General features: G+C 42.4%; 1 protein-coding gene across 6 annotated transcripts in view; it reads right to left on the reverse strand.

The window, feature by feature from the left end:
- The window catches only part of TEX2 (testis expressed 2), a 104054-nt gene that overhangs the window by 47248 nt on the left and 29170 nt on the right, over positions 1 to 27636 (reverse strand). For 2 of the 6 annotated variants that reach the window (XM_046674765.1, XM_046674766.1), the window contains exons 1-2: positions 23871 to 24017; positions 12236 to 13892 (exon numbers count right to left, since the gene is read on the reverse strand). In XM_046674765.1, coding sequence (XP_046530721.1) covers positions 12236 to 13867 — 1632 coding nt within the window. In that variant the 5' untranslated portion in view covers positions 13868 to 13892; positions 23871 to 24017. Of the gene's footprint in view, positions 1 to 12235; positions 13893 to 23870; positions 24019 to 27636 lie in introns of those variants that run through there. The other 4 variants (XM_046674763.1, XM_046674761.1, XM_046674767.1 and 1 more) reach the window with 4 other exon arrangements.

Below are 27636 nucleotides of genomic sequence, written 5' to 3' on the forward strand. Positions count from 1 at the left end.
CACTACTCTATCAGGCTGCTACTCAGTTATTGCTCCTAGTACAATTCTTGTACCCGCTTAACAAGAGCAACCATTTCCACAGTGCTTCGGGGATTCAGCTCTCAGCCACAAAGCCAGGCTCCCGCCCCAGCAGCCCAAGGAACCACCTGAGTGGGAGAGCCAGCCCTGACAGAGTTCTTGCTGGGCTGCAGCCGGTGTCCTCCCACAGGGCCACAGATCTGAGATGAGGTGTTGTTGTCCTTCTTTGCTAGCAGCTCTGACAGATATAGGTCACCCTCTACCACTCACCAAACTGCAAGAATATTAGAACAACCTGATTCCGAGGATGTGAGGGACAGAAGAGAGTTTCAAGTCCTGCACAGTTCAAAACCACAAAGGTGAGACGCGGGGTCGACCTAGGAAGAGAATCTAGGACATGCCTTCCCCGGGGAGAACGCTGAGGGGCTCCAACATCCCTTCTTCTGGTTTGGGGCTGGCTCCATCCTCCTCCCAACCCCCCCTCCTAGCCGCTGTGCTCCAAACACAAGGGCACCTGTGGTTTCTCCTTCTCTTTTATCTTCAGCTTTCCTCCTTCCTGCACTACCATTTTCTTTTCTTTGTGTTAAAGATGTATCAGAGGCTAAAGTCCACAGCTGCCAAAAAACAAACAAATACAACTGACAAATCAGGATTTGAACTGGTTTTTAAAAACTTTTTAAACTTTTTATTTTTCCTTCTTCTCCTCAAAGCCCCCCGGTACGTAGTTGTGTATTTTTAGTTGTGGGTCCTTCCAGTTGTGGCATGTGGGATGCCACCTCAGCATGGCTTGATGAGCAGTGCCATGTCCGCGCCCAGGATTCAAACCAGCAAAACCCTGGGCCACCGAAGTGGAGCTGAAGGGGCCCGCCTGGTGGCACAGCGGTTAAGATTGCACGTTCTGCTTCTCGGCGGCCTGGGGTTCGCTGGTTTGGATCCTGGGTGTGGACATGGCACCAACTGGCACACCACGCTGTGGCGGGCATCCCACATATAAAGTAGAGGAGGATGGGCAGGGATGTTAACTCAGGGTGTCTTCCCCAGCAATAAGAGGAGGATTGGCAGGAGTTAGCTCAGGGCTAATCTTCCTCAAAAAAAAAATAAAATAAAATAAAATAAAGTAGAGCTGAAGCAGAGTGGGTGAACTAACCACTCGGCCACGGGCCGGCCCCCACAAATGAGGAATCGAATCGCATGACTATTGTGAACAATCATTTGTTAGCTTAAGCAGGGCCCAATCCTTGATCATACCTGATCCCGGAAGACTGCTGGTCAAAAGACATGCACTGACACCAGCCCACACACATTAGCAGAAGGGCTAGGAGTCTCACACGCTTGGGTTCCAGTACTGGCTTCACTACTTCCTGCCAAGCTGGGTGATGCTTATCCTTAGACCCTCGGTTTTCTCACCTGTAAAGGGTTCAGGATGGCTTACTTCCCAGCTTCATGTCTCCCTGGTCCCCACCTCACACTCTGCTCAAGCCATAACTTTCTCCATGCTAACAGTGCTTTACTGAGGTTTAATTTCCACATGGGAAAAGGAACAAATCTTACACATATGACTTTTAAAATATTAATATTCATATTTATAATAATAGGTTACACTTAAGCTCACATTATGATCCAGACACCTCAGGCGTTTATCTCCTGTATTTCTGCCAATTCCCTAGAATTTTACAGGTGAGGAAAGTGGTGAGGGAGGTTAAGTGATTGACCTTGAGAGCGGTTAAAAAAAAAAAAAGTGGTCTAGAGAGTGGCAAATATGAGACTTCAAGATCTTGAGACTTCTCAAGATCTTAAGAGTAAAAAAAGTTAAAGTTTTTCAGGACAGAAATTGAATTAGCTACTTCTTATCCAGAGCAGAGAGAGGCATTGTGACCGGAGTCCAGGTTTCCTGACTCCCATGTAGAGCTCTTTCCAGAACATTACAAGCTTTGATAGGAAACCCTGAGAGACTGCAGGGACTGATAACTGACTCCACATCAGTCAGGCATCCAGGATGCAGACTGGCCTTTGGGAGGCTCAGGCCAAGAGATGGCCACGCATGACTCTCCTCAAGTCCCGCTGATTCTGCCTCCCAATATACCCCTACTGACCCAAATCCAGGCTGCCCTTGCAGAAAGCAATTGCCCAGTGCAAACCCTAACTGCCCTTTGATACCAATCAGCCAGTTTTCTCAGGGCATGACAAACTCCCTGGATTAAGCTGCACATGGAATTTCCAGACCTTAGTGGTCAACTATCAAATCTTGAAAGCAGCACAGCAACTCCAAGGCCTTTGGCCTGTTCCCCATATAGAGCCCGACTGTCTACTGCTCAGCTGTTCCAAAACTCTTAACCCTGATTTCTTACCAAGTAAGATATTTCTCCAATTTTATTTTGTTATGGGACATGGGAGTGGGTGTAAAGAGATATAGCATATAGTTAGCAACTCATTCCATTTTAACAGCTCAACTAAAAGACTCAGAGATGCTCTCAACCCACACTAAAGCAACCCAGACAAGTCTCATTTCTTTCTGAAGCTGCAACTGTTAAAATGGAGACAGTGCACGCTGCTGGGGGACAATAACCACAGTCAGCCAGGCTGCAGCTGGCTGGCCCACAGACTGGTCCTGTGATCCCGTCTGTAAAAGGTCAGGGGTTTCTCTCCAATTCTCTGCTGGATTTAGAAACCATGTCTGGCTGAAAGTACAAACCACAATCTGTAAAGGGACTCATTTAATACTTAGAAAGATTAAAAGCTACAATTAACCTTTTGCAACATAATAAAGTCTGGAAGAACTATTATTGTGCTCACTTTCAGTTACACTGTCAATCAGGAGGTCAAGGCCAATGCTCTCTTGGTTAGCTTGATGCTGAGCTGACCAGAGAAAAGCACCAGCCATCTGACCAAGGAAGTGATGGGGCTTTCTCTACCTTCAGCGCGTGGGGTGCGTGGGCTGACACCCTGCTGTCACGTGGCTGTGCTGGCATTTGAGGCTGCCTGTCACTCAGATACCCTGCCTCATTCATCTAGTCTATCAGGGAAGGAGCAAATCCTTTTTTTTTGAGGAAGATTAGCCCTGAGCTAACATCTGCTGCCAATCCTCCTCTTTTTGCTGAGGAAGACTGGCCCTGAGCTAACATCCATGCCCATCTTCCTCTACTTTATATGTGGGATGCCTGCCACAGCATGGCTTGCTGAGCAGTACCATGCCCGCACCCGGGATTGGAACCAGCGAACCCCGGGCCGCCAAAGCAGAACGTGCGCACTTAACCGCTGCATCACCAGCTGGCCCGGTAAATCCTAAACATAAGAACAGAGTCAGGACCGGAGGCCCCTGCTGCTGAAAGTCATCTCTGAAGCATACAAAAACGTGATTACTTTTCTTTTGTCCTCAAAACTAAAACATAAGCAGTATTTTCTCTTTGCCAGGCTTAAACCCTTTTTGGTGTATTAACGGTTTAGAACTGGAGTCATCAGTTAAAACACAGTATCATAGATCATGGATTTTGGAATATAGCAGGAACAGTCCACTAAACTTTACAGCACTTTAGATACAAATTTGATTTCACCCATCAAAGACAAACAGACCTACAGACATAGAGAATTCATATTATGAATGACAGCCTCAAGCAAATAGTTAACATTCAAAATAAAGGCTGCTCGAAGACACCATCATGAATATACAAAAAAATCCCTTCAGGGAGGGAAGCACCAGTATCAATACTATCCACACCCTCCAACTGCCTGCTTCAAGGTCACCTTCCCAGCAGCGTCACAGAAGCACTGGAGTCAGGGGTAAAGCCACAGACTCTGCTTGGAAAAATCACCTTTATTCCAGTTTTTGCTATCATTCAGGGTAGCATCTCCCCAATTCAGGTATATGCCTTGGCAGAAAGTAACAGAGGTAGGAGACAACAAGCATTCAAATTAGAAAAATAAGATGATTTCAGATGAACCACTGAAAAAAATCAAAGTTTGATTTATGTTAATATACGATAAACATTAAATCATATTAACAAGTGTTGAAATAAGACAATAAACAGATTAGTAAGCAAATAAATCAGTAGCCTCCAAACTTTTTAGATCACATATCCTATCAGTTAAAAAAATTTTTTGAATAAATACCCACAATATATACATTTACTTATAAATTATATACATGTTCTAATGTAATACAGCTTTTATAAAAAGTAAAGAAATAAAGAGCAAAAGATGAAATAATTAGCCTTTTTGCTAACTTGTAGCTTTTCCTTTCTGATAGCTTTGTACTATCTTCAGCTGATATCTCAAGGCATGATATGTACACTTTGGGTGAGGCTCATCGTTAATGATAACGATGTAAATCCATATTTCAAATAGTCTTGTCGATAATTTCCAAGGATTTTGGCCAAAGGTCAACATGTGGTCATCTGTATGTTAAATATTAACAAGGCTTATTTACTTTCTTAGATAGAAAGAGTAAAAATATACACAAATAGAAACTTTAATATTTTCTTCTCGGCTAGTATCTTCAGCAACCTTTAGGAGACCACTTAAAGAAGCACCAGAATGAAACAGAGTTCACAACAGCTGCCAGGGCACCAACACCACACATGTTCATGCCCTGGGGCCATCTTGCTTACAATCTCCTTGTCTTTGGGGGTATGGGAAATCTTTTCTTAAAGGCTAGTTATTGTACGATAAAAACAATCTTCAATGGATTTAGTTCTTTCCTTATACATTACGTATAAAATTTAGAGGTGAAAAGATACCTAGCACTGATTATTTTCTTCATGGTTAACATCTTACTCTTCTAAAAAACATGACTTGAGAAATCTCACACCCATAATGCCCACAGGCTCTCCCCTCACTCTATAAATGACACCTGGAACAAAAACAGAAGATGGTCCTCTAATACCTTGCTGGAATTCAGGATGCATTCTCCCAAGGAAACGATGCTATAAACTGTAGTTACACATAGGTAGATCAGAATTACAGTTCAGTCATGCTGAAAGTTAGTAAGTTAAGTGGAAAACTAGCAAAGTGTTGAAAATTGCTGAAGCTGGGTGTTGGGTACATGAGGGTTCAATACTATTCTCTCCACTTTTGTGTATACTTGAAATTTTCTATAATAAAAAGTTAAAAAACAAAAGATCCAAAAAAAAAAATATCATTCTGGGGTCACCTACATTGTTAACCATTGTTCCTATGGAATTCAGGAAGCATTTTCCCACACAGTCGCCTCTCCAACCAACTTCAAAACATGGGGTACCTGCTTGTAAATGAATGCCTGCACTGAAACACCTTACCTGACAAGCTTCTTTAGCAACAAGGGCACTGGGAAATAGCCATGTTTATAAAAGCCATACATAAAAACTCAAATGACCCATGAGAGGGGCAGGATATTTTCAGTTAAGTATAATGTAGAAAGAATTGCTTTTTTATTTCTTGTACTCATTATACTGAGGGTTATAAGAGACCAACGAAAAGCAACCCGTCCTTTTTGGCTGTATGTAATGAGGCTGTTTCTCCTTAAGATTTGCTTACCCTAATTTCTTAAAAGAAAGAACTGCATGAAACTGAGATTAAATTTAGAAGTTAGAATTTCTTCTCAAACTGATAATGTTCTCCCTACAAAATTATTCTTTTATATATCAAAACCAAAGCCTGTATTTAGGGAATGCAATTATTTTAAAAACCTATCCTTCTATTAAATATCTAAATGTGACATGATCTAAGGAAAGAAGGTTCTCCAAAATTAATTTCTATCAGTCTTGCGATGGTGTAAATGTAATTTTAGTTATCCTTCTAGGCCATATCTTTTAAAAAGAGACAGATCATCACTCTGGAAACCAACATCCTACTGCTGTGTTCTGCAGGTGGTTTATAAGTCTGAAATAAAGAATTTACTCATGAATAGAATTCAAAACTACATGAGTCATACACTCAAACATAAACCCAAGAACCTTTTGGAATCTTCGGGAAGCTTCTCATTACAGACATGTAGAAATGTTAGTGTGCAGGAATGGCACTGAATTAAATATACTCCTGGTCAAGTGACAAGTACATTTTTGGAGAAAGAAGAACATCCAACTTGCTCAAGAATGCTCAGCAAAAACAAACGTCCCAAGTGCAATATGCTGACTCTTAGTGCCTCATTCTCCCCATGCCCAAAGTCATTCTTTCCCAGGGCCACCAGCTCAAGGTACCTAGCTTGTCACCCAAAATAAAACCCCCAGAAGGTTACCACCCAGGGGTGGTGCCTGCAATAATGCCCTTGGACTCTGCAGCACACATGAGGCTCTGCCTTGAGCTAACTTACCCAGACGGCCATGCTTTAAGTCACGTTAGCTTCTAACATTTTGGTCTTCCCCTGGCTTTCATTCATTCACTTCCCTTTGTGTTGACAACCTGTGGCAACCTTTCTCCTATTTGCCGCTTTGCATCAGCTATGAATTCCCACACATTAAGAACAAGCAGGCTTTGGAGGAGTTCTAAGAGTTCTTTGTGATAGCTCTTTGGCCTCACAAAGGTTTTGACCGCTTTTATTCCAGACAGTAGAGCTGCTGATCAGCAGGGTTCAGAGTGGAAGATGGTGGAGTACCACGAGGCCTAACCAACCGCACACCAGTCGCTAAGAATAGCTACTACTTGGCTGCAAATTAATCTTTTTGGCTCACCATCCCACATACTCATCCCTGGTGCAGCATCATTTTTAAATAGTGTCTGCAGTGTGGACGGAATAATAAAATCACCCAGATAAAGTACAGAAAAATTTTACTTTTCTCCTACTTTTCCTTGTCATGTGAAGTCACATTGAAGAAAAATTGCCATGCTCCTTGAATTATTTACGAAGCCAATAAAGGAACCAGATTCTTGGTCCAGGTGGCAGGGACTTCCTGGACCCATCAATGAGAACTTCTATGGCTCAGAAGTTTAAAAACACATGGTCTCCTAAAACAGTCCTAGAGCACAAACTCCCTGCCTGACTGGTTCACGGGGCTCCCCGACAGCATCTACTTAGGGCATGACGTATGGAGGATCACCGTCAAGGGGCTGGGCCTCTGCACGAGGGATCTTTATCACAAGCAGGTTTTATAGCCTCCTATATCAGTGAAGTTTTTAAAAAGTTTCCCTACCTGCCCTCAAGAATTACATCATCGTATCCTCTATAAAAATCAACTAAATAGCATGACATGCATGGAAAATAACTCAAGCCAGCTGACTAATCCTCCAAATCAAGCTATTTTCAAAAAGCGGCCCTTTCAACTCAAACTAGAAACAGGTTCACAGACCTGTTTTATAAAGAAACCAAGGCCCATCTCCTACATGACTTTAAAGCCATAAATCTGGAGGCAGAGTGGAAATCTAGAACTCGCCATTATCCCCATTTCTCCAATGCTCTTTTTGGCATAAGCCATTCTTTACTCCTTTTGAATTCAGGAGGGCAGCGCTGTAGGAACACTGGTTAAGAGGTGAGCAGACACTGCCAGACGATTTCTAATCAACAAACACCAAGTTTCAAATCCTGTCAAAGATGTACCATCTTAGCTTTTTCATTGCTTTGGGAAAAGAAAAAACTCTCCATAAGCTGAACTTTGCAGTAATTATTTTTTTGTCTTCTTAAAAGATCACTCCTATCAACCTCTGACTAAACTTTTTTTTTTTCTTTTTGCTGAGGAAGACTAGCCCTGAGCTAACATCTGTGCCTATCTTCCTCTTCTTTATATGTGGGACACGTGCCACAGTATGACTGACAAGCAGTGCGTAGGTCTGCACCTGGGGTCCGAACCAGCAAACCCCAGGCTGCTGAAGCGGAATGTGCAAATTTAACCATTGCCCCACTGGGCTGGCCCCTAAACTTTTTTTTTTTAAAGCAAGTATCAGGAATTTTTTTTTAAAAAGCAACTTCACTGGTAAATGATAGGGTCAATACTGACTCAGTGCCTAAATTTTCTGATCAAACCGAATTCATCCATCAGCCCATCCATTCATCTAAAAATTACTTATCAGGGCCCGGCCCCGTGGCCAAGTGGTTAAGTTTGCTCACTCTGCTTCAGCAGCCCAGGGTTTCGCCGGTTCAGATCCTAGGCGTGGACATGGCACCGCTCATCAAGCCATGCTGAGGCAGCATCCCACATGCCACAACTAGAAGAACACACAACTAAAATACACAACTATGTACCGGGGGGATTTGAGGAGAAAAAGCAAAGAAAAAAGAAGATTGGCAACAGTTGTTAGCTCAGGTGCCAATCTTAAAAAAAAAAAAAAATCCCATTCGATTGGCATCCTCTGTGTAGTTAGTAAATTCTTGACATATAGCAGGGATTGGACTCAACACTAAAGATTGACTACATTAAAATTAAAATATTCTCAAAACAATTAAGTGCTCAAACCAGTTTAAACTGAATGTCATTAGACACTGGAGTAAATATAAGTACCACTTTTCTTTGCTAAAGTCAGCACTAACTTACTCAGAGGGCACATAATTGAGGTAGTCACAGCACCACCGTACTGAAAAAGCTTAGCAACCATGCCCACTGAGTCACTGCTGCTCCACTTCATACGTTAATGCTAAGCTTAAGTGTGTCACATCCTCAACACTCAACACTAGCTTCTCTTAAAAAAGAAACAATCTCATAACATGTTGCCATGTGAAAGAAAGAAAAAAGGTCAGACTGCAAAATACATGATCCCATTAAGTCAAAACAAAAAGATTGTGAGTGTGCATGTGTATACTCATACATGCAGAAAATTTAAAAAAAAAAAAACTAGGATATATGCCAAATCATTAACTATAATTCCCTCCCATAGTGTGATAAAGAACAATTTTTTTGAGTTTTCTGTGTTTTTTAAACATTGACGATATATGTCTTTTGAATAAGGTAAAAAAAATTATGAAATTAAAAAGCAAAACAAAACAAGCAGTATTTTGGACCCTGAGTGTTCTTCCCCTTGTGGGGTTTTTTTTATTTTTTTGCAATCAAGAGAGATCATGGTGACAATTTTTTTCTTTTTTTTTTAACAGAGAAGTGTTGTTTTAATGGTTTACATCCACAAGACTTCTGGGAAGGGGGAAGATTCCCAATGTGTAAAATATGAATATTTCAGAGTCAACATTCTTTTTTTTTTTTGTAGTGTTTTTTAAATTAAGATTATGATAGTTAACAACCTTGTGAAATTACACTTGTACATCATTATTAGTCATGTTGTAGGTGCACCACTTCACACCAAGTGCCCTCCCCTCACCCCTCCTTTCCCCTGGTAACCACCGATCAGTTCTCTTTGTCTATATGTTAACTACCACCTATAAGTGGAGTCATGCAGAGTTCGTCTTTCTCTGTCTGGCTTATTTCACTTAACATGTTACCCTCAAGGTCTATCCCTGTTGTTGTGAATGGAACAACTTTGTCCTTTTTATGGCTGAGTAGTATTCCATTGTATATATATACCATATCTTCTTTATCCAATCATCAGTTGCTGGGCACTTAGGTTGGTTCCATGACTTGGCTGTTGTGAATAATGCTGGGATGAACATAGGGGTGCATGGGACTTTTGGAATTGCTGATTTCAGGTTCTTAGGATGGCTGGGTCATAAGGCATTTCTATTTTTAACTTTTTGAGGAATCTCCTACTGTTTTCCATAGTGGCTGCACCAGTTTGCATTCCCACCAACAGTGTATGAGGGTTCCTTTTTCTCCACAGCCTCTCCAACATTTGTCACTCTTGGTCATGGTGCCATTTTTTGAGCATTCTTATTTAAACAGAAATGAGGAAAAACCTATTAACAGAGAAACCAAACAAGCTTTGAACTATCAAAAAGCCATCAAAAAAATAGAAAACAGCAAGTGTTGACGAGGTGTGGAGAAATTGGAACACTGTATACTGTGGGCAGGAAAGTAAAATGGTATAGGCACCGTGGAAAATAGTATGGCAGTTCCTCAAAAAAATTAACAATAGAATGACCATCTGATCCAGCAATTCTACTTCTGGGTATATACCCAAAGGAAGTGAAAGCAGGGTCTCAGAGAGATATTTGCACACCCATGTTCACAGCAGCATTATTCACCATAGCTAAAACATGGAAGCAACCCAAGTGTCCACTGACTGATGAATGCATAAGCAAATGCAGTACATACACACAATGGAATATTATTCAGCCTTTAAAAAGGAAGGAAATTCTGGGTCTGGCCCAGTGGCATAGCAGTTAAGGTCACACACTCCACTTTGGCAGCCCAGGGTTTGCCAGTTCCAATGCCAGGCACAGACCTACACACTGCTTATCAAGCCATGCTGTGTCAGGCATCCTCATATAAAGTAGAGGAAGATGGGCACGGATGTTAGCTCAGGACCAATCTTCCTGAGCAAAAAGAGGAGGATTGGCGGTGGATGTTAGCTCAGGACTAATCTTCTTCCTCAAAAAAAAGACAGACTAGAACATGGAAGAACCTTGAGGACATTATGCTAAGTGAAATAAGCCAGTCACAAAAAGACAAATACTGTACGGTCCCACTTATATGACATACTTAGAGCATTCAAAATCAAAAAGACAGACAGAATGGTGGTTGCCAAGGGCTAGGGGGACGGAAGAACGGGGAGTTGTTTAATGGGTATAGAGTTTTGGTTTTACAAAATGAAAAGAGATATGGGGATGAACGATAGTGATGATTATACAACAATGTGAATGCTTTTTTTTTTTTTGAGGAAGATTAGCCCTGAGCTAACTGCTGCCAATCCTCCTCTTTATGCTGAGGAAGACTGGCCCTGAGCTAATATCCGTGCCCATCTTCCTCTACTTTATATGTGGGACGCCTACCACAGCATGGCTTGCCACATGGTGCCATGTCTGCACCTGGGATCCAAGCCGGCAAACCACGGGTCACCGAAGCAGAACGTGCGCACTTAACCGCTGCACCACTGGCCCAGCCCCTGAATGTATTTAATACCACTAACTGTACACTTAAAAATGGTTAAGAGGGGGCCAGCCCGGTGGCGCAGCAGTTAAGTGCGCATGTTCTGCTTTGGCGGCCCGCGGTTTCTGGTTTGGATCCCAGGTGCGGACATGGCACCATGTGGCAAGCCATGCTGTGGTAGGCGTCCCACATATAAAGTAGAGGAAGATGGGCATGGATATTAGCTCAGGGCCAGTCTTCCTCAGCATAAAGAGGAGGATTGGCAGCAGTTAGCTCAGGGCTAATCTTTCTCAAAAAAAAAAAAAAGAATAAATAAAATTATATAAAAAAATAATAATTAAAAAAAAATGGTTAAAGGGCTGGCCCAGTGGCGCAGTGGTTAAGTGCACACGTTCCGCTTCTTGGTGGCCTGTGGTTCACTGGTTTGGATCCCGGGTGCGGACATGTTACCGCTTGGCAAAAGCCATGCTGTGGTAGGCATCCCCCGTATAAAGTAGAGGATGATGGGCACGGATATTAGCTCAGGGCCAGTCTTCCTCAGTAAAAAGAGGAGGACTGGCAGTAGTTAGCTCAGGGCTAATCTTCCTCAAAAAAATTTAAAAAAAAAACAGTTAAGATGTAAATTTTGTTATGTATATTTTACAATTTTAAAAATATATATAAAAATGTGTGTATGTGCCCATGACTTACAAACTATACAAGCTACAACTATACTTTTATATTGTGTATATTATGAAACATACACAATAACCAGAAATTATTTAAGTATGCAAAAATAAACACAAATGGAAGTTCTAAAATTTTCTTCCTGCACCCTGATAGATCGTCTCAGGCCCCCCTCAGGAGGCCCAAAGTCTGAGATCTGACACACACTGAATGGGGATGTCTCTTTCTCCAGCCCAAGCCCCACTGCATGCAGGGGAAAGAGGAGTGCCAGCAGGAGCTAGCCGCTCACATTAATTTGCCTTCTCTTCTTCCTTTCCTTCTCCTGCATAACAGGAGTATCTGACCCTTCTCCAGGGTCTCAAGAATATTTAATCCTAATAGACTCAGCCATAATGAATCCTAAGCAAGTAGCAAATCTCTGCCAAGTTTAGAGAGAGACTCAGATAAGAACTGGATGTGAATGCTACTCTCTAGAACCTTGGAGATCCCTGAAAAAACACTTGGTGAAATCAGCAAAACCTGAACTAGAATGAGGTTTCCAGATAAGCTTCTTGGGTACCTGGAGAATGAAGATCCCAAAGTCTTAAAAACACTGCTTGTGACAATTAATTAAACAAATTAAGTCAGATCTGAAATAAGGCTGCATGTGACAGAAAGCGCGCTGGAGAGAGGCTTACCTTCAGTATTTCAGGTTCTTTGATATCCAGAGGTCTTATGTTCCAGTGTTGTAGATTTTTACATAATCTCTGATATTTATGAGCACTTGGTGGTGTAAAAAACCAAATCATGCAAACTGCAGTCATGAATCCAAGGCCAACTCCCAGCAAGAGTCCACTCGTATACTGGGGTAGGGGGAGGATGAGGTACGCATAGACACACATTATAAAGAAGCCCAGCGTCTTCACTGGTAATTCCGGGTGCTGCACAGCCGAAGCCACCTCTTCGTCACTGTCAAGAGCTGTGCGATCATCTGCCAGCACGTCTGGCTTGAGAGGGATATCTGCGAGCTTATCAACTTTACTCTCCCCCTCCGTTTCCAAATCAAAGTCCTCAGTGTACAGTTCACAAAACTCTTCATCTTCTTTGCTCACTAAGGCAGACAAAGAACATTTCTCAAGAACTAGAGAACTTGTCTTCAGGCCTAAATCCTTTAGACTGCTCACCTGGGAACTTTTTGGTTCCACCTCTCTTGCAGGCTCCTCAGTGGACTTCGGGGGGTCTCTTCTGGGGATGCTGGGTTCACTTCCATAGCCATCCCCCTCGGAATCATACTCCTCTTCCTTGATGCTGTAGTTGTTATTGCTTTCTAAGTGACCGTTCAGGCTGGACAGATTGGAGAGTTCTGAAGCACTTGAAGATAAGGCTTTGGGCCTATGGCTCCCACTTTCTTCCCCTATAATTTTACTAAGGAGCTGAAAAGGCTCATATATGACTTCTGAAAGGCGTCGTTTAGTGTCTTCAATTTTAGCCTCCATTTCGGGCACTTTAAAAAAGGAGCGCGTATCGGAGGGAGAAGTCAGTGGGGAAGAAGGTGCAGTTTTGGAATCTCCACCTGTGTTTCGTGGCTGTGTGAACTGCTTGAACAGGTGTAAATTCAGCTTGGAGTCAGGAGCTTTATAGGACACAGTATCTGACTCCTGCCTGGAGGTGTCTGTGGACAGAGACTTGACTAACGTCTTCATCAAGTGCCTGTGCCTGGGGGGGTGTAGGGATTCTTTTGGCTCCACCTCGGTCGACAGGGACTTCACAAGGCTCAAGAAGGGTTTTGTGCTGGAAAGTGTGGAGGATGAGGCACTGGATGAGAGGACAGGAGACTTGGAAGGAGAGGACAGTGGGGAGGAGGAACTGGTTTTCTGCTCAGAAAGGGAGGACACACTGGGAGAGCTAGCTAAGGGCCCCAACAAAGACGACCCTGGAGACAGAGCCAATGGCACTGTACTTAATACTTGCACTGCTGGAGGAGGGGACTCCAACAGCTTTACAGCGTTCTGGGAGACGGGCAAAATGGCAGGGGACAGTCTATCTGCCAGGATAGGCTGGGCAGCAGGGCCAGTGGGGTCATAGCCACCCTGGGGTTCAAAGTAGAGGTCTTCCTTGGCTTCGAGCCCCGTTACAATGCTTCGGTCGTCCAACCCCTCCTCGAGGTACTCCCTGAACTCCTCCTCCTCTTCCTCCTCCTCCTCCCCGGATGCCGAGAAGTGAATGGCGATAGTGTCTCGGGACACGGACCTCTGTACATGCACTCTGGGGGCTGATGGTTTTGGCATGTCAGTGATTTTTTCGGCATGGCGACCATTCAGACTTGTCATTGCCGGCTTCACAAGGGCTCAGGTTCTGTGAAAACAGCAAGAAAAACAGAAATCAGAAAGTGGTTTCTCCACAGGAGACACTGTCGTGTGCATAAAGGAGCACAGATGATGCTCACTTCTAAATGGTGATTATGCTTTTACTTGGCAGATAGCCACTGTTTTTCACTTGAGTGGGTTTAATGATTTCATTTTCACCAGATAAATTCCAGTTAGATATTCTCTTTTATGAGATAACTACAAACCAGTATTATAAATGCCATACAATCTGTCTTACTTCACAACATCTGAGTAATCGTTTCCTCCCTCTTAACTGGCTCATTTCTATCAGCAATTCTGTATTTCAAGCCTTGAAATACCTGCACAATAGACGTCACCAGCATTACTTCAGAAGTCTAACAGGATAAAACGCAGCATCCTGCTGATTTTAAGGATCTTGGAACAAAAATTTCACCAGTGGTTTTCTAGCTATAAAAAGCTAACCGAGGAGGGTTATTGCTTCCATTGCAGTTTTCACAGCAATCCTAACAATTACGTGGCTTGCATCTTCCAAGAACACTCATACTATCTTGCCACTGCAAATGAGTAGCAAAGTATCCGAGTATGGAAAGGGAAATCTGTAAACTAATTGCTATGACCTGTTGGCTTCTTTATTTGCCGAATGGTAGGTACCATAAGGCCAGGGTATTCAGGCAGCCATGAAGACATGGCCATCTTCTGAGGCTTCCGGATAAAGCAAACATATTTTAAACTGAATCCAAGATTCAAAGGGCAGGAAAATGAAGCATGAAGTATCAGTGCTGTAACCGACCACCAAGCAAGGACTCTGCTAAGGGCTATGGTGAGAGACATGGAAGTTATGCTTTCTGCCCTTCTGGAGCTTAGTAGCTAGCTGGAGAGAAGATAGACATCTAAAAACCTGGGCAGAAAAACACATGACACCAAGCCCACCTTGTGACATCTAGGACACTGCCTGTCTCCTTACTCCCTTAAGGCCCATTTACTGGGCACCAGGCATCATGACAAGCCCCACAAGATTGAAATTAACACCAAGATCTAGAAAGAAACCCCGTCAAAATGAGTGGATCTCAGGCATTTTGAGGAGGGTGAGACCAGTGTGAGAGGTAAGACACTTGCTCAGTCTTTTAAACTGATGAGCAGGTTGTAGTGAAATGGGCATGATTACAGAGAAGGGACAAAGGCATGAAGATGAGCATGGGCACAGTGTGTCCTGCCACATGGTCTGTTTTCTACCTCCAGGACAGGGCGTGGGTGTTGGGAAGCAATGGGAGAGCATCAGTACAAGAGAGGTATCATGGAAGAGTGGGAAGAGCAGCCTTGAGACTAGAAAATAGGGCTTCTGATACTTGTTCCTGTTCCAGCTGACTCTGGAACTCTTCCAGGGACCTTGAACAAGCCAAGACTTCACTGGGTCTCAGAATCTTCATCTGTAAATGGAGGATTAAGAGTCTTTTCCAAATCTAAAACCCTACATGTTTATGTTTACAGGTGATTGTATACAACCCGACATAACACACTTATATAAGTAGTCTACCATAAACAATATTATGTTGCTTATTTCTTTAATTTGAAGGACTCCTATATTTAAGTCTTCTGCCAAATACTCATGTTCAAAATGCTGATGACTGATACTACCAACAAGAGAAAAGGTAAACCTGGGCAGGGGAGTGCAGGAAACAGTGATCATGGATCACTAGAAACAGGAAATAACCCAAAGATGACAAGAATTACAGTTCAAAGGCCTAGCCATAACAAGGACACATATGAAACTACACATTCTCAGTATCAATATTTCAAAGAAATTACTTTCCTAAAAACCTTCCAACAGACTAAAGAGCTTCTGCAATGCAAAAAAACCAGGATCAAAACAAAGAGACAACCCATCAATTGGGAGAAAAGATTTGCACGTCATATGTCTGACAAGGGGTTAATCTCCATAATATATACGGAACTCACAGAAATGAACAATAAGAAAGCAAACAACCCGATCAAAAAGTAGGCAGAGGAGATGAACAGACATTTTTCCAAAGAAGATATACAGATGGCCAATAAACACATGAAAAGATGTTCAACATCACTAATCATCAGGGAAATGCAAAGCAAAACTACACTAAGATAACACCTTACACCTGTTAAAATGGCTATAATCACCAAGACTAAAAATAACAAATGTTGGAGAGGGTATGGAGAGAAGGGAACCCTCACACACTGCTGGTGGGAATGCAAACTGGTGCAACCACTGCGGAAAACAGTATGGAGATTCCTCAAAAAACTAAAAATAGAACTACCATACGACCCAGCTATCCCACTACTGGGTATCTATCTAAACAACCTGAAATCAGCCATCCAAAGTAACATATGCACCCCTATGTTCATTGCAGCACTATTCACAATAGCCAAGACATGGAAGCAACCCAAGTGCCCATTGACTGATGATTGGATAAAGAAGATGTGGTATATATACACAATGGAATACTTCCCAGCCAGAGAAAAAGACAAATTCATCCTATTTGCAATAACACGGAAGGACCTAGAGGGAATTATGCTAAGTGAAATAAGCCAGTCTGAGAAAGACAAACACCAGATGATTTCACTCATATGTGGAATATAAACAAATAATGGGACAAAGAAAACAGTTCAGTGGTTACCAGGGGAAGGGGGGTGGGGGGAGGCACAGTGGGTGAAGGGGAGCACTTATGTGGTGACAGTCAAGAAATAATGTACAAGTGAAATCTCACATTGATGTAAACTATTATGAACTCAATAAAAAAATGTGTTGAAATATCGAGGGGGGGGGGAAACTTTCCACCAGAATTTTACCCTCACTTATTTACGACCCTCAGGCTTTCCTATCCCCACTGGATCCAGGAAAAGGAAATGATTTCTATCAGTCAACAAAGCAATTTAAATCCAGGAGCTGGCAGCCAGCTAGAAAGACAGACTCAGGTCCAGGACAATCCTTCCCTCTTATCTCTAAGCCACAGATTTGTAGGCTTAGTAGGAAGAAAAATACCAAGCGCAACACATGTTTTTCATTTAACTGTCACCTAGTTTTCTAAGAGTAATTTAAAAAGAAAATTATAGAGGTAATTTAAAAAGAAAGTTTGGTACTTGATAATTCTCAGTAGGCTGAGAAATAAGCCTCATTTCAATTGCTTTAATAACATAAAGGATGATCTGCAAGGCTCTGCTGTTCTGAGGGTGCTTCATGAGAGTGGTGGCCACAAGTGAAGGTGACTGTGGGCAGAGGTGCAAATACAGAGAGCACGATTTTGAAGTTGAACAATGTTAAGTCAGTCCTCTGGGGAGCAAGGCAAGAGAGGAGAGGCTCCTCTGTAGTTGAGGGTGGGATTGCCTGGGAATCCACAGGCAAAGTCAGGCCCAGTCCAGAGCCAAAGAGTAAAAACAGCAGTGTATCCAGGAGCCTGTGGCCTCAACAGCCAAGCAAGGCCCCAGGGAACAGTGAGCTGGCACCTGTCCAGGAAGGGCCATCACAGGGGCCTACCTGCCCAATCCTCCAAGACAAGTCAGGTCCCCTGATTTGCTTGTTAAAGGGACTTCTGCTGATCTCTGATCAGACTGTCTCAAGGTCTGTGTCAGCCAACAGGGCCTGAGCTGGGCCCCATGGAAAGATGGGTGCCAGGCAGCCAGCCTGGGGCAGGCAGTCTGGATCACCACAGCTAATGTGTTTCTCCAGGGCTCAGGTAGTGGCTTCCAAGGTTTAGAGTAAACGCCCCCGAATCCACAGTGACCAAAGCCTGGCTCCACTTCACCAGTTTGTTGTGTGTGTGTGTTTTTGTTTTTTTTTTTTTTTTTACTAAAACCAGCCATGTGACGTAAAAACAGCACTACTACTTTTTAAATACAAGAAAATCTCAAGGCCCTGTTTGCTCATCTGCAAAATGAGGGGATTAGACTAGATGAACCAAGACTGCTTGTAGGACCAACTCTGCTGGATAAATGAGTGTGCTAGAACCAGGGTCCATGATTTGGGTTCTAGATAACCCATCAAGCAGTCACTCCTTCCTCCTCCTGGGGACCAGTCCAAGCCCCCTCCTCTCTGTCCTCCTAATAGCTGGCTGCCAGAGTCAGCAAAACTGACCCTCTCATAGTCACAGCCTTGCAGGACACTCAAAATCAAGAGAAAATTGCACCTGACTGTTGTCCAGAAAGATTACGTGGTTTATCCAAGGCCACAGCACTGAACGAGGAGGGGGCGAAGGAGACAGTTAGACGTGGGCTTTCAACACTGATGTCCTGATGCCTTTCCCACCACAGCAAGCTCCTCCTCAAGCATGTCACGTACACTCTTTATTAGTCCTTGTCCTGGCCTTGGTAGCCGCCTTCTGTGCTCCTTCACGGACAGCTCTCCCAGGAACTAAGCTCGGTTCTCAACAATCTGCACACAACCAGCTGCACTGAGGAATGAAGAGTATCATCATTCATCTGACAATCTAGCATTATAAAAAAATAACTAGCCTTCTGCCTTCTAGTATCCAAACTCAATTATAAAGAGTCTCAAAAAAAAGAGACAACCTTATCTCCAGCCCTCAGGAACTGAATGAAATGTCAAAAAAGGAAATTTCCTTCCCAACAGTTCTCCTTCTTCTAAAGCTACCAACAGACCACAGCACTTTGGATCTGAACACTGAATCCTGAGTCTTGAGAGGGGAGGGCCTACACTTCACGCTGCCACATAGGACGATTTCCTGCCAGAGATACGTCTAAGTAAAAGTCTGATTTGGTCACAATCAAAGTGGTGCTAAAGATTAATTACATCCAGCCCCAGAATGGACAGGGCTGGGAGAGGCAACACTGACAAACTGAGGCCAGAGGGCTGGTGTCTGGGAAGGCAAGCTCCACTATCAGGACCACCATTCTGCTGAAAATAACTAACAATGAATTCAATATTTTTAAAAAAATCTGGGGCTGGCCCTGTGGCGGAGTGATTAAGTTCATGCGCTCCGCTGCAGCGGCCCAGGGTTTCATAGTTTCAGATCCTGGGCGCAGACATGGCACTGCTCATCAGGCCATGCTGAGGTGGCATCCCACATGCCACAACTAGAAGGACCCAGAACTAAAATATCCAACTACGTACTGTGAGGATTCAGGAAGAAAAAGGAAAAATAAAATCTTAAAAAAAAAATCCGAAAAGAACTGAAGCTTCAACAACTGAATAAGGAATAACCAGGCCAAAACTAAGGAAAATGGGAACCTAGAGAGATGAGCCCTCAAGAAGCCACTCTTGCCCTCAAAACGCTGGATGATTCTGGCAAATTGGAACTTTCATTTTAATGATCTCCCGAACAGAAACTGAAGCCCAGGGCTGGCAGAGGTGGAACACGAACTGGAGACCCTTCTACAAGGAGCTGGGACCTCAGAGGGCTACCTCTACTTGGCAAGAGGTGAGCCAGAAGCAAACTAGCCCTCACTGCGATTTAATAACTTTGAGGATATTATGCTAAGTGAAACAAGCCAGTCACAAAAAAAGACAAATACTGTATCCATTTATATGAGGTATCTAAAGTAGCCGAATTCACATAAACAAAAAGCAGAATGGTGGTTACCAGGGGCTGGGAGGATAAGAAAATGGGAAGTTGTTTTTTAATGAATACAGAGTTTCAGATTTTTATGATGAAAAAGTTCTGGAGATTGGTTGCATAACAACGTGAGTAGACTTAACACTACTGAATTATACACTTGAAAATGGTTAAGATGGTAAATTTCATATTATGTATATTTTACCATAATTACAAATAAAAAATGTTTTTAAAATTTCACCATTCAAAACTTTACAATGAAAGTAGTATAATACCTAGAACTACTTATCATGCCAACTAAAACAACTATTCAAAAAGCTCACATTGTTCTTTAGTGTTTACACTACCTTGTGGTTACATTCTAAGATAATAAAGGCAAATGTACTTAGGTTCCCATACTCCTAGGGGAGAAAACAAAGCTTTTTAGAGCCAAATGCTCTCTGTACCTCAGCGTTAGTCACATGTTTTGGGGAAGCAGGATATCTCAAACTGCTCTGCGGATGGATCTTTGCTGACTATAATTCTCCATTAAGGTTTCTATGTCTTGTAAAGATGTTCATTGCTCTAAGATTGAGAACGCCTCCAATAAGTGTTTCTCCCCGCAGCATCTATGCAGGATTCCATTCTATCCAGTCTAAAAACAAGGAGCAAATCAATGGCTCCCACCTAACCTGAACTCACAAAAACCAAAGGCCTCAAACAGGAAGCCAGTAGCCAGTCGCCCTCCTATCATGAACTCCATGAGGCTACCAACTTCAGTGGAGTCAGAATTAGAATACGAAACATCCATGAAATTTATTTTATTTCTAGTCACTCAAAAAGGTTATGATCATTTATTAGGCCATGAAAAACCAATCAACAATAAATCAGACTGTACAATGAAAAATTAAGAGCTATTTTAAGACTCAATGTTGGCATTTATTAACTCAGAGATAATAACCTTTCTGAATCTGGTGGGGTCTTTTTGGCTAATTTTCCAATAATAACTGCCCTTCCTACCTGCTGTATTTGAAACAATTCAATCTTGGGGTTCTACAGAGGCATAAAAAGAGAAAATTGTTCCTTCCAGGCAGCTCACTTATCACCAATTCATCTACTTGGGTCTCCCACATTAAAACAGACAATAGTAATGTGGCTATTATTACTATTATTAATTTTTAATTTATATACTAGATTAGAAGAAGTGCTGGAGGAAGAAAAAAGAGAAGGAAGCAAGGAGGGAATAAAGCAATTTTGACTGAAAATTGAACTAGTCTCCAGATAGAGCACAGTACTATAGCATGTTAACAAGCAAGCTGGTTTGGAATGTCTCATTTCTCAGGAGCATCCCTAATCCTTCCAGATCATTATTAAAATTATTTGTCTTTGTAAAATTCATCCTGTTAGACATTTGCTGCCTCTGAACAAGGTTACACTTGGATATATGATGTATGAGTACCATCTGCCAGCATGGGCAGCATCAGTCAACAGTTTTAATTCAAAAACTTCTCTTGGCAGAGGAAAAGAGGAAAGCTGCACAGTATTGCAGAGGATGTCTTAACACCTCTGATCTATGTATTTTTAAATAGAATCTGATTTTATAAAAAGTAGGGAAGAGACCTTAAGATTCCATTTTTCTGCCTTGATGCTGCAGAGGAAACAGTGAATCTGGTCAAAACCAACCAGAGTAGGAAGGTCTGATTTAGCCTAAAAACCTCAAATACATCTTTATAGCTATCCCTTGATTCATTTAAATTCAGTGGAGCAGCTAAGACTTGCCAGCAGCCATTCTAATCTGTTAATACTCCAACTCACAAACAAAAATCAATATTGACATTATAGTTAATGAACTAGCTCTAGCCTTAGTTGGACTTCAAAAAAGAAAAGAAAGTACTCTGTCAGCAAAGGCAATCCTCCCAAGGCACTTAGACCTTGATTGTTAGAAACTCAGAACCCCTTTCCCACTAGTTACTAGGTTCCCAGACCCACACTCAAAGTCTTCAACCCAGCCGAGTCCTGCACCACAAACAACACGACACAGGGTTCCTACCACTGGTAAACAACACGTCCACCCGCTTCAGCCACTGCCCAGACCTTTTACCTGCCATGATGCAGGCCCACCTGGGAAAGAGTGCCACATACCTGGAGGAAAAAGGTATTCAAAAGCATTAACACAATTAGAATTTTGCTTTATAGATTGTTAGATGGTCCTGATAATGAAATTCAAATTCAGTTCACAGTAACTCATTCAAAACCAGGTCATGCCTCCAGTGCAATCACACAAGGCCTGTGGAGGTACATAAAAAATTACATCGGTGTCATCCACCGGGAGAACTCAAGGAGACAACAGATGGACGTGGTATAATGACACCTAATAAATGAAAGAAAAAAAAATTCTACCGTAATGAAAACTCAGGACAGGCATGCCCAAATCAGATGGGGCTAATCAAGTAAAGAAGCCTGGCAATAAATTTTTTTTTTTTTAGCAGAAAAGTCATGTATGTGACTTAAGAGGAAGAGATGTGGAGAAAAGAATATTGCAGATATGAAACATCCGTGCAGGGAAAGGCACTGAGATGGGAACAAGTCTGTCAAGTCAGATCAAGAGGATCGCTAAACAATTAGGTTAGCTACAGCTGAGGGGCTGCACTGGGGGGTGCAGGAAGAAGACTAATATTTGAGTTTAGAGCTGGGAATCAATTGCTCTAAAACTTTAAAGGCTAAGTGTTTGGATTTATATTTAAATCTTAGGAAACAGAACCACTATAGGTTCTTGAGAAGTTTGAAAACTGGATGTAAACATCTTGTTCAAGTGAGTGAATGCCTGGAACCCAGTAGACTGAGCTGAAAATCTGGAAGATGAGAATAGGGTAGTGACCACGGTTACAAACAGCACATTGCAGGGGCCGGCCCTGAGGCGCAGCGGTTAAGTGCACACGTTCTGCTTCAGTGGCCCGGGGTTTGCTGGTTTGAATCCCGGGTGCAAACTGGCACTGCCTGGCACGCCATGCTGTGGTAGGCATCCCACATATAAAGTGGAGGAAGATGGGCATGGGTGTTAGCTCAGGGCCAGTCTTGCTCAGCAAAAAGAGGAGGATTGGCAGCAGTTAGCTCAGGGCTAATCTTCCTCAAAACAACAACAACAACAACAAAAGCAGTGTTCCTAACCATTGTTTGGCTTTGGGTCTGTCGTCATATATTATTCCCCTCCTGCTCCTCCCAATTGACTCTACTAGTCAGAATTATCAAGCCCAGTTACAGGCAGTAACATGAGAGAGCCAAAGTCTCACCACTCCTTGAATTTTTTAAACTTTATTTTGAAATAACTATAGACTCTCAGGATGTTGCAAAAGTAGTCCAGAGAGGGCCCCACGTACCTTTCATCAACCATTCCTCTGTGTGTGTGTGTGTGTGTGTGTGTGTGTGTGTGTGTGAGAGAGAGAGAGAGAGAGGAAGATTCGCCCCGAGCTAACATCTACACCAATCTTCCTCTACTTTGTATGTGGAATTCCTCCACAGCATGGCTGATGAGTGGACTAGGTCCATAGCCAGGATCTGAACCTGCAAACCCGGACAGCTGAAGTGGAGCACACGGAACTTTAACCACTCAGCTACAGGGTCAGCCCCAACCATTCCTTTTTTAAAGTCAAATAAATTCCAAGTGGTTAAGAAATCAGCTTTTAACCAGAGACCACCAGTTCACCCTTGTAAGAAAAATGCCTTCTGAGTAAAGACTGAGTGAAGAGTAAAACTTCCCGTTTAGTTTTTCTTCAGGGCCTTAACGATCAAATGTAGAAAGACATCCTCAACAGACACTTCCCAAGTACATGAAGAGGCAATTCACCCAAAAGGTCAAATGGTCCATAAACAAACCAACAAGCTCCACTTACCAAAAACAACAAAAAATTGGAAAATAAGTCAACTCAACAATTTCTACCATCAAATTCCATGATTAAAATATAATGTATGATGCTGGTAAGGGTATAGTGAGAAAAATTCTCTCACTCTAATGGTTGGAACATAATTAGTAAAAACTTTTTTGAAAGCAATTTTGCAGTAACTATTAAGCAACTTGATAATGTCACACCTATACACACACCAGACAAAAAATGGGGGGCATTAATGCTAGTTTCCAGCATATAACAGGCTTATCAATAATTTTTATTTTCTGCTTTTAGGTATTTCCAAATACTCTTGTGATCTGGAAAAAAATTACATGTAAATGCATGTCAATCTTTAAAATAAAATCGTTATCTTCAGAATATAAAATTGTACGAGGCCATCACCCACACCTTACCCACAAGAAATCAAAGCAGAAAGATTCATTTTTATAAAATAAGTCATACACTATATACATATGTATGTATGTATGTATGTATGTAATCTGCTTTTATACTCAAGATTACACAGTGAAGTAATCTAGCATGTGAGTTATGAGTGAGGCCTTTGGCTTCAGTTCCACCAACCTGGTAGCAGTGTGACCGGGTCTGAGCAGTAAATTATTTACTCTAACCACGCCTCTGTTTCTCCATTTGTAAAATGGGAATTGCAGAAAAATGTTCAGAAGGGACCGGCCCAGTGGCCAGCGGTTAAGTTTGCATGTTCCACTTCTCGGCAGCCCAGGGTTTGCCGGTTCAGATCCCAGGTGCGGACATGGCAGCACTTGGCAAAAGCCATGCTGTGGTAGGCGTCCCATGTATAAAGTAGAGGAATATGGGCACGGATGTTAGCTCAGGGCCAGTCTTCCTCAGCAAAAAGAGGAGGATTGGCAGCAGATGTTAGCTCAGGGCTAATCTTCCTCAAAAAAAGAAAAAGAAAAAAAAAAGAATGTTCAGAAGATTACATACAACAATTTATGTAAAAGGCACTGAGCATGGTCCCTAGTAGAGAGCAAGCATTCCCTAAATGTCAATTGTTCTTGTAAGCATTTCCTCAAGTCAATAAAGATTCTTTTACACATGCTTTTAAATATCTATATAAAATTAATATTCCATAATGTAACCATTTCAACACAGGATACTACTTCAAATTTTTTGCTGTTACAAACAATGCTGCAATACATTATGATGCTGTATATAACCTTTGACTACCTCCAATTATTTCCTTAGGAAATATTTCTAGAAGTGAAATTACAAGGTTGAATAGCATATATAAATTTTCACTTCAATTAAAAAACAAATTTCAAACTCACTGTAAAAAACTTCAAGAGACATCTGTAGAGGAAAAGTGACGTTTTGTCCTGTTCCCCCCACCCCAAATCAACCTAGAATGTATCCCTCCAGTCCTTTTGTATGCATTTATAAATATACACAAACACACCAAGCGGTTTTTGTTTTCAGTCTTAAATGAGATCATACTATACATATTGCACTGCAGCTTGTTTTTCACTTACTATTTCTTGGACCTCTTCCTATGCCCATACATATAAATCAACAGGCATATACATACACACACACACACACACACACCTTCTCTACATAGTACAGGTATACCGTCATCCACTTAACCATTCCTTTATTGATAGAAATTTGAGTTTTATCCAGTTTTCACTATTAGATACAATGCTACCTTGAAAAGCCTTCTATATAAATCTTGTGCACAAGGTCAACTCCATCCACAGGCACATTCTTAGAAGTGAAATTGCTAGAGGCACATATTTAAAATTTTGAAACTTACCAATTTGTCCAATTTACCAATTTATTCCTACCAACAGTGTATAAAAGTGTCCACCTTGAACTCTTGTCAAGACTGAACATTATTTAACATTTTTGCCCATCTGATGGATGCAGAAAAGGCAACTCAATGCTTTGATAATCATTTCAAGTTTTTCCTTATCTGTTTCTCTTCTTACCTGGTCATCATATTTCTTGCCCAAGGGTTTTTCTTATTCATTTTTGAATAATGGGTGGTCAACACTTTCTCTACTATATGTGTTTGCAAATATTTCCCCCCATCTCCGACCTGTCTTTTAATTTCTTAAATCTACAAAATTTTATATTTCGAGATGTTGAATCAGTCTTTTACTTTATAGTTTCCGGGTTTTATACTTCCTGAGGCAGCTTTTCCCTTTCCATCAGCATAAAACCATTAGTCTCTGAAACTGTTTCAGACAATAGTGTATATAATGCACATATTGGTCTCTGTTCTCTGTACAAGGATCAAACTCTTTAGAAAAACTGACTAATGTGAACAATCATTTCTCTGTATTTTCCAGTCATAATAAATGGCAAGACCTGCAAGAAGGTCAGGAGACACTGTGTTCCTGGCAGGGGCATGGTCATGGCTGGCAAATTGGACACAGCAGGGTTCCCTGTGAGAAGAACCACCTGCCTATAAACCCCAGGAGGTAACATTCCTCCATCAACTCCACCACCACTGTGGATTGTGACAGGGAAGGACTCGAGCTGAGGGCAGCCAAGTGAGGTGACCCAGCCCAAAAGTTCCACTCAAATGTGAGATTTTGACAACTGTTCAGCTAGTACTAGAATCAGTCACTGAAATACATACCAGCTGAAGCCATGCGGCAGCAGGGGTAGAAGCTCTGAGGAGGACCAAGACTCTCAAATGACAGTGATGGAACTCACCCACTTCACCTCCCTGAGCCTTGGGTTTTCACTGTTAACTGAGGGGACCCTCCCCCATTGTCTTCAAGGAATTTTCCAGAAAGCTGTACATTCTATATCTATGATTCTATGATTCAACTTCCACGGAACAGAACCTACTCAGAGTCCTACGTTTTCATGTTGCACCAGAAAAATTCTTGGCAACTGCTCAAGTAAAGCAAAGGAAACCAGAATACACTTGAACTGACTAATGTGCCTAAGGCAATTAAGTCAAAATATTTTTCTAATAATATTGAAATAATTCATCTCCCATTAACACATACTTCTAGACCTTCTGAACTTGTCTTGCTTAACCCAGCTGTAGAAACATCCCTTACTTCTTCTGGTCATAGGTGGAGAGTTTGCCAAGTCCACTAAGAATGAGACGCAGATAATCAGCACTTGTGTGTGTTGCGGCAACAGGGAACACGCGTCAATCCTCCTCAAGCACCCCTCATCCCTCCCCCACCCATTGCCAAATTGTACAAAAGGTAACTCGTGTCCAGGCTGCCTCTGCTCCAGCTGTGATAACAACAGAACTCCCATCGGGCTCTCTACCCCAACGCTTCATTCATTCATACTCCACACAAACATCACTCCAAGAACAACCTCTTAGCTTCACCCTCTCATGGATTCAAACTACACCTCTTCCACATTCTCACCACCCTCACTTCTACAGTACCCTGCAGAGCCCACCAGGGACCACCAATCCCTACACGGACACAACTCCATGCCCTGTCACAAAAAAATGATCCTACTCTGCCTGGCTTTTTTTAAAAATGGAGAGGAGATCAAGGTAAGAGAAGGGCTGGCCTAGCTTTCAAGACCAAACCACTATCTGTATTTTCAGACCAAACCACCATTTGTACCACCCTCTCTAAATCATTAGCACTGTTATCTACTATCTGCAAGACATCCCCACCCCTGGCCGGAATCATTCCCACTGCAAAGGATTTCCATCCCAGCTAGGAGGGGAAGAAGGGGAGACAGTTTGAGCAGGAGTTGCTGCAGACCCCAGCCAGGAGGTGGCTGCAGCATGCTGACCTGGTCCATGTTGTTGCTGTTTCCAGGAAATTTCTGAATTAGCTCATTGATTTCCTAGTCAGGTCCCCCAGTGGTGCATTCTAGGCTTTGTCTCTCATCCAGGCCTCCAACTTTGTCTCTCTCTAAGCAGATGGCCTCGCCCCTAACTCACTTGGAAGATGGTAGGAGTTGCCATCTTATCTCCCATACCCAACTATATACATTGATCACTATTCTCATCCCTTGGCTAGAAATTCTTCTATCCATTCCTCTCTACTCTCCACCCATGCACAGACCCTATCCAGGTCCAAAGAGGCCTAATTCTAAACCCAATGGACCCATCTGTCATCCGCATTCCTACCCAGCCCAACCCAACCCTGCACTAACTCCCCCTCAACCATCAAGGGACCACTGCTCTTCCAGCCACGAAGGCCAAATCCCAAAGGGTCATCTCTGATGTTCTCCTCTTCTTTATCCTCCAAACCTCTTTAATTCCCCCAAGTCCTGTTGACCGAGTTCTTCTTTCATCACCTGACACCTTAGCATTTCTTTCTGATTTCATCCCTTACCCCCAGCCTCCAGCCCATATGGCATTCTGCCTCCTGAC

This window comes from Equus quagga, chromosome 11 (assembly GCF_021613505.1).
Source record: "Equus quagga isolate Etosha38 chromosome 11, UCLA_HA_Equagga_1.0, whole genome shotgun sequence".
In the NCBI taxonomy this organism is placed as follows: domain Eukaryota; kingdom Metazoa; phylum Chordata; class Mammalia; order Perissodactyla; family Equidae; genus Equus; species Equus quagga.